This window comes from Conger conger, chromosome 12, assembly GCF_963514075.1.
Source record: "Conger conger chromosome 12, fConCon1.1, whole genome shotgun sequence".
Classification (NCBI taxonomy): Eukaryota; Metazoa; Chordata; class Actinopteri; order Anguilliformes; family Congridae; genus Conger; species Conger conger.
The window spans coordinates 48602740-48615661 of record NC_083771.1 but is presented as its reverse complement, the minus strand read 5'-3'; the positions used below and the strand labels follow the sequence as shown (position 1 = coordinate 48615661).

The window sequence follows — 12922 nt, the reverse complement described above, 5'->3', positions numbered from 1 at the left end:
TGTGTGTGTGTCGTATCACTTCCGTCTCAGCTTGTCTTTAAGGGCAGACGCTGACCGATTCCGGGCTCACGTCATGTGGATTGAGGATGTGTTGCGCTGTGTGCGGTTGGTTGTCATGGGGACAGAGAAGGCGTGCGTGCGGTTGGTTTTGGCCACAGGGGGCATCTTGAGTCAGCGCTTTCTGACGTGTGAAACTTATCCATCGATTAACCCCCGTGGCAGCCCTGGGCCCAGCGTCACGATGGAGCAGTCAGGTGACCGTGCCAGATGATCCTGGTGACTTCATGCAGAAGGGGCTGCAGGCCCGTGATTGATGGGTGTGGACGTCTCATGAAGATGGCGGACGAACAGGCTGTTTTGGAGGGGAGTCTGCGGGATTTCTCCCCTGGGCTGGAGCTCGCAAATTGGAGTCACAAAGCTTGACGGGATAAGACCCCGACACAAAAGATGTGGCTTTACCTGGACACTAATTTTCAGAAAGAGGCAGTCTGCCAGCCTGTAGACTAGTGGCTACATGACTGGGACTCGAGAGGTCGGTGTAGCCACAATAAGATCTGCACAGCTGTTTGGCTCTTAACCCTACAATACCCCATTGTCCCCTCCTGAGTCTAATCGACTTTAAGTCACTGTGGGTATGAGCAACAACTAAAACAAATACAAAATTACAACTCCTATGATTGTGCCCACTGTCTCAGGAGAGCTTCAGATTGGCTGTGATTTAATATTGGGTCTAAACTCAGTCTGACCGCAGTGGTGTTTGCCATTAGCGGGAATAGCTTACACTAACAGAAACAGAAGTAACAGAAGTGTTACTTATTCGTTTGAATGTCTTAAGCTGTTTGCCTTCAGCAAAGCAATGGTTTTTCACTGTTAGTTTCTATACAAGATCAAGAGTGTGGAACTTGTTTTGGATGTTTCTCAGAGTGAAACGCAATATGAATTATTGCTGTATTTCCTTTGAGCCCTCGTCGGTGAGGTGTTTCAGTTGGGCGCTGGTTTGGACCGGCTCGGTTACAGGAAGAGGCTGAAGTAGTATCTGATGTTATTTACAGTTTTGTGAAAGTGTGTATTCCGTCTGTGATGAAGGGTTGCTGGGGAACCGTAAGACGCTCTGTGGGTTTTAGGAGCGTCGCTTTTGCCAGCCTGTCTGGGTAAGACTGCGTACAGACGCTTGTTAATAACCTTTTGTTTACAGAAAATATTTGAGCTGAATGCTCAGTCTGCGCTCTGGGTTTATAACAGGACTCGCTGCTGTGGAGTCAGCTGCAGTGCTCCGTCCCAGGCTGTCTTTCCCACCCGTTAAGAATCCCAGAAATACCCTTCATTCCTTCTCCATCCCCCTCCACTGCTGCAAGTTTAATTCACGCTGTTTCTGCCTCCTGTAATTCTCTAATACCCTACGGCCTCCCTGACACCCCACTGACCCAAACGTCAACACTCCCGTTACTCAGACGAGCGTCTGCAGAAATGCTGACTCACCTGAGCTCCTGGCGTCACACCACACCCCCTTTAAACGCCTACACTGCCTCCCCATCGAGGCTCGTATCGATCGCACAACTCTGCTGACTGTCCGACTCAAGCCCTCAGCCACCTGGCCCCTCTGTACCTCACTCAGCCACCTGGCCCCTCTGTACCTCACTCAGTCACCTGGCCCCTCTGTACCTCACTCAGTCACCTGGCCCCTCTGTACCTCACTCAGTCACCTGGCCCCTCTGTACCTCACTCAGCCACCTGGCCCCTCTGTACCTCACTCAGCCACCTGGTCCCTCTGTACCTCACTCAGTGACCTGGCCCCTCTGTACCTCACTCAGTGACCTGGCCCCTCTGTACCTCACCCAGTCACCTGGCCCCTCTCTCCCTCACCCAGTCACCTGGGCCCTCTCTCCCTCACTCAGTCACCTGGCCCCTCTCTCCCTCACTCAGTCACCTGGCCCCTCTCTCCCTCACTCAGTCACCTGGCCCCTCTCTCCCTCACCCAGTGACCTGGCCCCTCTCTCCCTCACTCTCGTGTTCACTGTGTTCACTCCCCTTCACGCCCCACCCCACTGTACTCTCCATCCCCCGGCCCTGACTCTACCCAGCTGCTGTTGTGCCTCTGTGTCCTGTTCTTACCCGTTTCACTTTGTCAAGAGACCTTGGGTCCTGCAAAGGCGCTTTAGAAATAAAGTGCATTATTATTAGATTATAATATATTTTCAGAGACATAATTCCGTCTTTCTCTTGGCAAGGAAAGGTCATGCTTTGATTGGGTTTAGAGGGCTTATTTGTTTTGACATTTTTTCAATTATCAGGTTCCTGGTTCTGTTCCCTGGGAGTTGGACCCGTCATCGTGTACACGGTTTGTGAGCATTCTTCCTCTCCGTGTCAGAAATAGCCGGGTAATGTCTGGAGCTCTGGTGTGAAGCCCAAAAATACGTGGACAGTGCGGTCACTCTGCAGACACAGCTGGCTCTGCGGTGACCTCACCCCTCAGGATCTCTGACTGGAGGCTCTGTGTTTACAGACGAGACACGGGAGGGGGAACCATCATCAAACCCGGGCAGGTGGGAGGTGTTCCACCCCCTGCCCCGTTGTTTAGGAGCCAGATGAAGAGAGAGTCCAGTGCAGGGCGGTTTTCAGCTGCTTGCTGTTGTCCTCGCCCGTGTAATAACAGCTGGCTGCAGCCTCCGTTCTGTGACAGACGTGCTTTGAAGCGGAGACTTGTGTAGCGTGACGATCCTGAGAGAGGAGTCGTCGCATCACCTTGTTACATTACTGTTCTTTAGCTGCTGCTTTTATCCAAAGCGGCGTACAGTTGATTAGACTAAGCAGGGGACAATCCTCCCCTGGAGCAATGCAGGGTTAAGGGGCCTTGCTCAAGGGCCCAACGGCTGTGCGGATCTTATCTTGGCTACACCAACCTTCTGGGTCCCAGTCATGGACCCCCCCCCCCCCATGATAGCTGTGTCTCTGAATGTGTGCTATAATAAATCCCAAACCCAAACAAAAAATATTTGTGAATATTTGATACCCATTGTTTGTACTGTAGCTTCACCGTTTCCATTTTTGCGTTGTGCTGCTGTTTTTCTGGCCCCGTTCTGCAACGCCAACCCCCTCCCCCCTCCCCCTTTATCACTCACACGTTTCCTCCTCCCTCTCGCTCCTGCCTGATCTCAGCGTTGAGAAGTGTCTGGGAAAAAGGGGGAAGATTCATGCCCAGTGCGAAGAAAGATGGCTTGTGTTGACAGAAGTTATGAAGACACTTTTATGTCCGTCTCTCTCTCCGCATGGTACCTCCTCCCTCACCCTCCTGTTTCATAACTCTCATCCTCCGTATGAATACATCACATCTGCTGAGGCCACAGCGCTGCGATAAAACCTCACTGTGGATTCCTGAACACAGGCTACGCAGATACGGCCTAAAAATGCCCTCAAACCGTGGACCTCGCTTATTGCCTGGTTAACGGCCAGTTGTCACACACACTGGATCTTAAGAAGATATACTTTATTGAACCCCGATTTATTTAAATCCTCTGCATTTGACCCATCCGAGTTGCTGAGGAGCAGTGCAGCGCCCGGGGAGCAATGTGGGGTTAAGGGCCTTGTTCAAGAGCTGTGCAGATTTTATCCTGGCTACATGACCCACCAAACTTTCAGGTCCCAGTCATATACCTTAGCTAGTAGGCTACAGGCTGCCCCGAATCACTGGCCGACGAAAGCTGGTTGCTGTGAGGACTACAGTGTGCTGTTTGTTTGGGTGATTTGAAGGTCAGAAAGTAAATGTACGTTTTCGCAGAGTCAGCATGCACTAGTTCATACACTGGAGCAGCTGGCTGTAATTCAACACTCCCAACACACCAGGCCTGGGTCGCCCCCTCACAAACACAGTGTTGATTGATTTCTGAGGGGAACCTCACAGAAATGTATCAAGCACCAGTGCTCCTCAATCAAATAACATTGAGTTTCTCTGGATGTGCGTTTCACGTTGCCAAACAGCCTCCGTTCTCCGCTGGCCTCTGCGTGTCGGCTGTACTCTGGGTGGGAGTGTTCGCTCCGCGGTTAGTGAGAGATTAGAGGAGCGCATGAGTGGTGACAGCACCATTACGCCGTATCAGACAGGTATTTACGACTTCAAACGCGCTTTAATATGGATCACTTTCGATCAGCCAGGATTAGGATTGAATGAAGTGCAGTAATGATGAGCAGAAACATCGCAGTGCTGTTCCTCAGCCCGGACCCTAATTACTGTCTCTGTTTGTGTGTGCGTGTGCGCCTGAGATTTAACATCAGAATAATATTGTCCATCATGCGGATAGTCCTATAGATCATCTAAGTGTATACATTGTAGATTTTAAATAGTTTTTGTGTGCATTGTTTGATGTGCTTAATGCCCAATGGCATCGCTGTGTAGTTGTGTGTCTTGCCTGAAAGATCGTTATTAACCTTGAAATAAATAAGTGCGTTATTCATAAAAGGAGGTGGATTATCAGGTGCTTCTGTAGTTATCTCCTAAATGGTTAAATGCATCCCGCGTGCTCCCAGCCCGTTCCCCAGAGCAGCTATAATTATATTTGTGCGCATTGAGGGAATTAGCCTGGGACACATAAATAATGCTCTGCGCTTCTCTTTGTATCTGTCTGAATAGGGGGGAAGTGTTCAAATTAACACAACAAAAGCCTTCCCTCGCTTCTGCGAGCCCCCTAGCCCCCCCCCACCCCCCCCACCCCACGTCTGATGTGCTGTAATTATGACATCCTCAGCCGAGCCAAACACGGAAACGCAGGAGCGGGGACCAGAGCTGGGAGTGAGAAAAACAACATGGCCGCCGCCCAGCGCCGCGAACGAGCAGCGCGACCTGGCACACAGCGCGTACCGCTAATTATCCCCGCCCTGCGATCAACCCCTCAACTAGCCCTGCGATCAACCGCTCAACTAGCCCTGCGATCAACCGCTCAACTAGCCCTGCGATCAACCGCTCAACTAGCCCTGCGATCAACCGCTCAACTAGCCCTGTGATCAACCCCTCAACTAGCCCTGCGATTAACCCCTTAACTAGCCCTGCGATTAACCCCTCAACTAGCCCTGCGATCAACCTCTCAACTAGCCCTGCGATTAACCGCTCAACTAGCCCTGCGATTAACCCCTCAACTAGCCCTGCGATTAACCGCTCAACTAGCCCTGCGATCAACCGCTCAACTAGCCCTGCGATCAACCGCTCAACTAGCCCTGTGATCAACCGCTCAACTAGCCCTGCGATTAACCCCTCAACTAGCCCTGCGATCAACCGCTCAACTAGCCCTGCGATTAACCGCTCAACTAGCCCTGCGATTAACCGCTCAACTAGCCCTGCGATCAACCGCTCAACTAGCCCTGCGATCAACCGCTCAACTAGCCCTGCGATTAACCTCTGGCAGGGCAGGGCAGAGGGCGGGGCGGGTGGGGCGGGGGGGGGGTGGAACAGATCGGCCAATGAGGTGGGGGTGGGGCTTGGTTCTGGTTCAATCAGACCATGTCTCCTGTGTTCAGTTACATTACATGACATTACATTACATTACATGGTTTTTAGCAGACACTTTTTTCCAAAGCGTCGTACAAAAAACTGCATATCAAGGTCATAGAACAAATAGGATAAAGTACCATTGACGTATGATTGGTTGTGAAGCCATGAACACAAAAGCTAGGTAGGCAAAGTCTGTAACTACCATACCGAGACATCTACAACTTCCGGAACTGCAGTACCAAGACAAATGCTAATGCTAACTTTCTAGATTAAGGTACAGAATTCCTTTTTTTAATTTATATTTTTTCCCTTTTTCTCCCAATTTGGTAGCCAATTGGACCCCGTCTGATTCAATTAGAGCCAGTATTAGATACACCGCCCACACCCCGTCCCTCGGCGGTCGGCAGGAGAGCGATACGCCTTCTTCAAGCCGTCTCGTCTCACAAGTTGTAACCGTGATTCCGAGGCGCCCGAGGTGCTTATTGTGCGGCGATCTACTAACCCTGCCAAGTCCCTCCCTCTGGAGCAGCGAGCCAATTATTGCTGCTCCACGTGAGCCGGCCAAACTTGTCTTTTGGCAGGACCGGGAATCGAACCCCGGTCCCCGGTGTGCCACTGCAGCGAACTGCAACCGCAAGTCTGCTGCGTCTTAGCCTGTTGCGCCACCACGGCTCTAAAAGAGTTTTTTAAAAGCGTCGGTTTATTATGGTGATGGAACGACAGTAAAGGACGCGTCGTTCTGCAGCAGACCCAGGTCAAAAGCGTGACAGTTTTGGATTAAGATCCTGTCTATTCTGTGCTCTACTGAGCACGCCTGGTGGATTGGAACTCGTGGAACACTCCTGAAAAGTGCAGTCCCTCCCCGCCTTCTGGTCCTCTTGGGTGTCTCAGTTGCACCAGGCAAAATAAATCGAGCACAGAAAAAAAGTAAAAATTGTAAACATAAATTGAAGAACTCATTTGAAAGGGCTGAAGAAATGTTAAGGATTCTGTGAATGTTTTAAATGATTGCTATGTGACCAGGGATCATCAAACCACAGTCCTTTGAGGGCTGAGAACTGCTGGTTTTCCCCCCTCCTTTTACCTGGGAGTCAGGTGTGAAGACAGTCTGGCCAATCAGCACTAATTGTTCGGCGAAATACCTGGGTGAAAAGAAAACCAGGGCCGGATTTGGATTCGAGGTCCTGATTTGATGATTGCTGCATTATGACTGCTGTTATGTACATACCGTGAATCACATTTAGGCTCCTGTGTTTTTACATTACATTACAGGCGTTTAGCAGACGCTCTTATCCAGAGCGACGTACAGTGAAGTGCAGATCGAACACAGGGACGAGTGCGATGAGGACCCGAGAGGAAAGCGGGGTTTGCGTCTCTGTTGATGTTGACGGCGATTCTGGTTCCAGTGAAAGCAGCTGGTTGGCTTTGCATTAACCATCCGCATGGGATTTCAGAAAAAAAACAAAACATGACCTCAGTTGCTCTTTCTTATTTCTCTGGAACTGGAGGCAGGACTTACGGTTGTGCCCGGGGAAAGGCCTGCGTTTCTGTGGAACGTTCCCGACTGAGTGTGTGTTTTTCTAAGAGAGTCTCAGAAGGACCCTCTGGGCCACCGGTGAATGGGCGGATTCACTCCTGCGAGCGTGAGAGAGTATGTGTGTGTGTGTGTGTGTGTGTGTGTGTGTGTGAGTGTGTGTGTGAGTGTGTGTGTGAGTGTGTGAGTGTGTGTGTGTATGTGTGTGTGTGTGTGTGTGTGTGTGTGTATGTGTGTGTGTGTGTGTGTGTGTGTGTGTGTGTGTGTGTGAGTGTGTGTGTATGTGTGTGTGTCTGTGTGTATGTGTGTGTGTGTGTGTGTGTGTATGTGTGTGTATGTGTGTGTATGTGTGTGTGTGTGTGTGTGTGTGTGTGTGTGTGAGTGTGTGTGTGTGAGTGTGTGTGTGTGAGTGTGTGTGTGTGTGTGTGTGAGTGTGAGAGTGTGTGTGTGTGTGAGTGTATGTGTGAGTGTATGTGTGAGTGTGTGTGTGTGTGTGTGTGTTTGAGTGTGTGTGTGTGTGTGTGTGTGTGTGAGTGTGTGTGTGTGTGTGTGTGTGTGTGAGTGTGTGTGAGTGTGTGTGTGTGTGAGTGTGTGTGTGTGTGTGTGTGTGAGTGTGTGTGTGTGTGTGTGTGTGTGTGTGTGTGTGTGTGTGTGTGTGAGTGTGTGTGTGTGAGTGTGTATGTGTGTGTGTGTGTGTGTGTGAGAGTGTGTGTGTGTGTGTGAGTGTGTGTGTGAGTGTGTGTGTGTGTGTGTGTGTGTGTGTGTGTGTGAGTGTGTGTGTGAGATGCAGGCGATGGCGATAAGGAGCTTACTGTATGTTCGGGGGGAGTTATTAATTGCCATTGTGTGAAGTGGCTCCATGCTTTGTGTGACAGGAAGTCATTTGGGTCCGACAGGAAAGGCAAACTTTTTTTTTTTCATGCGATTAACTCCGCTTATGAATTTGAAAACGGGCCCAATGTTATTCCTCTTAATTAAAATAATTAAGACAAGGGCTAATATTTCTAAAAAGTAATTGGTTTGCCTGCTATAAAAGAACCACTTTATTCCCCCTTCCCATCTCCCCCCCCTGAGCTAAACACAATTATCGCTCTGCTTTCTTCCATAGCGGACCTCATGGGGAATCGGTTGCTTGTTTTAATGAACTTTTATTTTCTGTGAATGTCCTGAACTTTGAGCAGATATGGCGCGCTCTTATTTTGGAATACCCAACAGAGGAAATGTTGGGTTACGCAGGCTGATGAAACACGATAAACGGCTGAGATTATTATATATTATTATTATTATCTACTGTAAATAATTAACTCTACAGAATCAGAATCAAGGCTGTAGGTTATCCCCGGAGGTCTGAAAGAGTTATAAAAAAAAATTGTTTTTAATTATAATAATTTGCTACATTTGGCAGGAATTTCTCCACGTCAACAAGAAAGGTTTGGGTGGAGAGCTCCACAGTGATGTAAGAGCTGTGCTGTTCTCTCTTTGTCAAGAAAATGAAACTTGGCTCATTAAAGTGAAAATATTGGGAGGAGATGGCTTCTGTTAACCAAAATCTGCTGCCACCATAAACGTGTCACAGAATTTTATAGTTTTTTGCATGAATCTCTATTTCTCTCTCACTCTCCCTCCCTCTTTTGGTCTTTCTCCATGCCTTTTGCTTTTTGCTTTCCTCCCTTCCTCTCTCTCTATTTCTCCATATCTCTCGCTCTCTCTCTCTCTCTCCTCTAAATCTTTCCCTTTAATGTAATGTAACTGTCTGTCTTTTCATATGTTTGTATTTGTTTGTTTATTGGTAGTATTATTGAGAAGGTAGTTATTGTGTTGAAGGAATTCATGTCCAAATAAACGGGTATTAAATAAATTCTCTCTCCTCCTCTCCCCCTTTCCTCCTCTCTCTCGCTCTCCCTCTCTCTCTCTTCCTCTCCCTCTCTCTCTCTTCCTCTCGTCTCTCTCTCTCTCTCCCTCTCTCTCCCTCTCTCCCCCCCCTCTCTCTCCCTCTCTCTCTCCCCCTCTCCCTGCAGATGCAGCAGCTGTTCTATGAGAACTACGAGCAGAACAAGAAGGGCTTCATCCAGGAGCTGCAGAGCAGCAAGATCCACGGCGCCATCACGCTGCACCCCAACAAGCGTCCGGCCTACCAGTACCGTCTCCACGGCTACCTGCTGGCCCGCCGGATCTCCGAGCTCCGGCACCGCACGGTGCGGCTGCACCGGGAGGGCGTGGCGATGAGCCGGCTGACCCGGTCCGAGCCGCGGCCGCAGGACCAGCGGCTGGGCGCCCCGCCCTCCTACACGCGGTACCAGCCGGCCGAGCGCGGAGACGTGATCGAGTGGGACTTCCTCACGGGCCGCCACCTGTACGCGGGCGGGGCCGGGGACGGGCAGGGGCCCCGGCAGGGCCTGGGGCCCGCGCTGAGGGCCGCCCTGGAGGACACCGTGCTGCAGGTCATGGAGATGATCAACGAGAACTCCAAGGCGCGCGGACGCGTCATCGACTTCAAGGAGATCCAGTACGGCTACCGGCGGCTGGACCCGCTGCACGGGGCGGAGTACGTCCTGGACCTGCTGCTGCTCTACAAGAAGCACAAGGGCCGCAAGGTGACGGTGCCCGTGCGCCGGCACGCCTACCTGCAGCAGTCCTTCAGCCGGCCCTTCTTCAGCGAGGACGAGGAGCTGGACGCCGCCGCGCTGGCCGAGGCCGTCAACGCCGACGCCCAGGGCTTCTCCTTCCTGCCCAGCTCCCTGAGGATCTTCTCCCCCTTCGGGCCCCCCGGGGGGGCGGCGGGGGGCGCCTGGGCGGGCGCACGGGGGCAGCAGAAGGTCCACATCCTGGTGCCGCTGACGGGACGCTACGACATCTTCGCGCGCTTCATGGAGAACCTGGAGAAGACGTGCCTGGGCCCCGCGCAGAACGTGCGGCTCACCGTGGTCCTCGTGGACAACGACAGCAACCAGGACCGGGACCGGCACCTGGAGCTGATCCGGCGGTACCGCGGCCGGTTCCCCCAGGCCGAGCTGTCCGTGGTGCCCCTGGCGGGGGGCTTCTCGCGGGGCCTGGCCCTGGAGACGGGCTCCTCGCCGCTGGCCAACGACTCGCTGCTCTTCTTCTGCGACGTGGACTTGCTCTTCGACGCCGAGTTCCTGCAGCGTTGCCGGGACAACGCGGTGAGGGGGAGGCAGGTCTACTTCCCCGTGGTGTTCAGCCAGTACGACCCCAAGGTGGTGTACGGCGGCGGGGCCCCGCCCGCGGCCGGCGGGTTCGTCTTCACCAAGAAGAGCGGCTTCTGGAGGGAGTACGGCTTCGGCATCGCCTGCGTCTACAAGGGCGACCTGCTGCGGGCGGGGGGCTTCGACACCTCCATCCAGGGCTGGGGCCTGGAGGACGTGGACCTCTTCACCAAGGTGCTGAACTCGGGCCTGCGGGCCTTCCGCAGCCAGGAGCCGGGCGTCGTGCACGTGTACCACCCGGTGCACTGCGACACGGGCCTGGACCCCAGGCAGTACCGCATGTGCGTGGGCTCCAAGGCCAGCACCTACGCCTCCGGGCTGCAGCTCGCCCAGCTCTGGCAGGAGAAGCACCTGGGCCTCGCCTACAACGCCACGTCTGACTCCTGACATTCCCAACCCTGCCACGGCTCCGCGGGAGACTTACCTCAGTTCTGCGCCCAGAAGAAATGTGCAGAGAGGCAATGGGGTCTGTGTGTGTGAGTGTGTGAGTGTGTGAGTGTGTGAGTGTGTGTGTGTGTGTGTGTGTGTGAGTGTGTGAGTGTGTGAGTGTGTGAGTGTGTGAGTGTGTGTGTGTGTGTGTGTGTGTGTGAGTGTGTGAGTGTGTGTGTGTGTGTGTGTGTGTGAGAGTGTGTGAGTGTGTGTGTGAGAGTGTGTGTGTGTGTGAGTGTGTGAGTGTGTGTGTGTGTGTGTGTGTGTGTGTGAGAGTGTGTGAGTGTGTGTGTGAGAGTGTGTGTGTGTGTGAGTTAGAGAGACTGTGTGTGGGTTTCTGAGAGAAAAGCTGTGCGTGTGGGTGAGAAAGATTGAGTGTGAGAGAGTGTCTGAGAGAGAGAGAATGGGAGAGTGTCTGAGAGAGAGAGTGTGAGAGATATTGAGAGAGGGAGAGTGTGAGAGAGAGTGTGGGAGAGATATTGAGAGGCAGAGAGTGTGTGTGTGTGTATGAGAGAGAGAGAGATAGAGCGGGAGTGCGTGAGGGAGATATTGAAAGAGGGAGAGTGTGAGAGAGATATTGAGAGAGGGAGAGTGTGTGAGGGAGATATTGAGAGGCAGAGAGAGTCCTCGGGTTAAGGTACGCTCGACAGTTTGAGTTACTTTGTGCAATTTTTTTTCTTCCTTCTTTCAAAGTGTCATTTTTTTTGTCAACAGCGTCTTCCAAAGTACATTCACAGCACAGCTGAGTCTGTGTCTCTCCGCGCTCACGTAACGACACTGACACTTTCTCTCCTCCTCCTCCTCCTCCTCCTCTCTTTCTTTCTTCCCACCATCAGGAGATCTGACAGTATTCTCAGGAGCATCTTTCTCTCCATGTCCTGACCAGTCAGTGTACAGACTGCTCCGAGCCAGCCACTTCCTGTCTGCACAGGAAGTCCGCTTCTCCCAATGCGATGATGACAACAACAACAATAATAATAATGATGACAATGAAAATAATAATAATAATAATAGTAATAATAATGAAGATAACATACTGAAAGTACCACAAATGTGCTTTAAATTTCCCACACGGGAAGGGACTGTAAATTACTTTTCTAATTTATATGAAGAATGAAAAATATGTAAACAGAATGTTCTTCATCTGCAGTATTTTATAAAAATGTGTGAATGGTTTTGATGACTGTATCTTTATTTTTTAGTAGATATATTTCCATGATGTAAACAGGTACTGGATACCGGACGTCAGCTGTCTTCTCGATATAATTTCGACCATGGAAACAAAAAAAACATCCCATAATATCATTCCGTCTTTTGTGATCATGCTTCACAGAGAAGAACAAAGCATTTTGCCTGATCTGTGGCTTTCAACTCGTTCAGTTTGCTGGCAAGAACAAAAAAGTGATATTAAAAGGGGTTATTTATAATAAAAATATTACAATTCTACCGTGTGTCAGTGTTGTATCAGTTCTTAGCACTGCGTCGTTTAGCGAACTCAAGGGGAAAGCATATGAACACCACGCACTGTTATATCAGTGTTCTAGTCCATAAACAGTATTCTGATTCGGTATAATTTATTCCCACGGTTTATGCACAATAGGTGTCTTTTGCAGCGTGCTTGAGGCTTCAGCTCCCAATGCTGATGTCGGTTATTTCACACTGAGCACAAATGATCTTTCATCATATTATCCCTGACATAATTTAAGACAGTGTGGGGAAATGTGGAACATTAGAGTGATTTATAAATGATTATTACCTCAGCGGTGGAATCAAATCTCGAACAGCCCACCCGAAGAAGACGTTCATCAGCGCCCACCCGCCCACCCAGGCAGAGTTTGTGAGACACATTGTATCATTAACAGACAAAATGGCCGCCCATCCCTCTTCACTGAGTGAGGGCTCGAAGGCTTCAGATGGGTTTGGGGGTTTCATTAGGAAACCCGTGATTGGTTAAGCCTGCCATCACTCTTGCGGTATTAAAGGACGTGGAGCCGTGATTGGCTAGGCCTCGCCATCAGTCTGGCGGTATTAAAGATCGTGGAGCCGTGATTGGCTAGGCCTCGCCATCACTCTCGCGGTATTAAAGATCGTGGAGCCGTGATTGGCTAGGCCTCGCCATCACTCTCGCGGTATTAAAGATCGTGGAGCCGTGATTGGCTAGGCCTCGCCATCACTCTCGCGGTATTAAAGATCGTGGAGCCGTGATTGGCTAGGCCTCGCCATCACTCTCGCGGTATTAAAGATCGTGGAGCCGTG

At 51.1% G+C, this 12922-nt stretch overlaps 1 protein-coding gene across 1 annotated transcript in view; it reads left to right on the top strand.

The window, feature by feature from the left end:
• Nucleotides 1-10804, top strand: part of chsy3 (chondroitin sulfate synthase 3) — a 176264-nt gene extending 165460 nt beyond the window's left edge. Inside the window, exon 3 of the mRNA XM_061263523.1 lies at nucleotides 9032-10804. Coding sequence (XP_061119507.1) covers nucleotides 9032-10624 — 1593 coding nt within the window. The 3' untranslated portion in view covers nucleotides 10625-10804. The remainder of the gene's footprint in view (nucleotides 1-9031) is intronic.
• Nucleotides 10805-12922: the final 2118 nt, after the last annotated feature.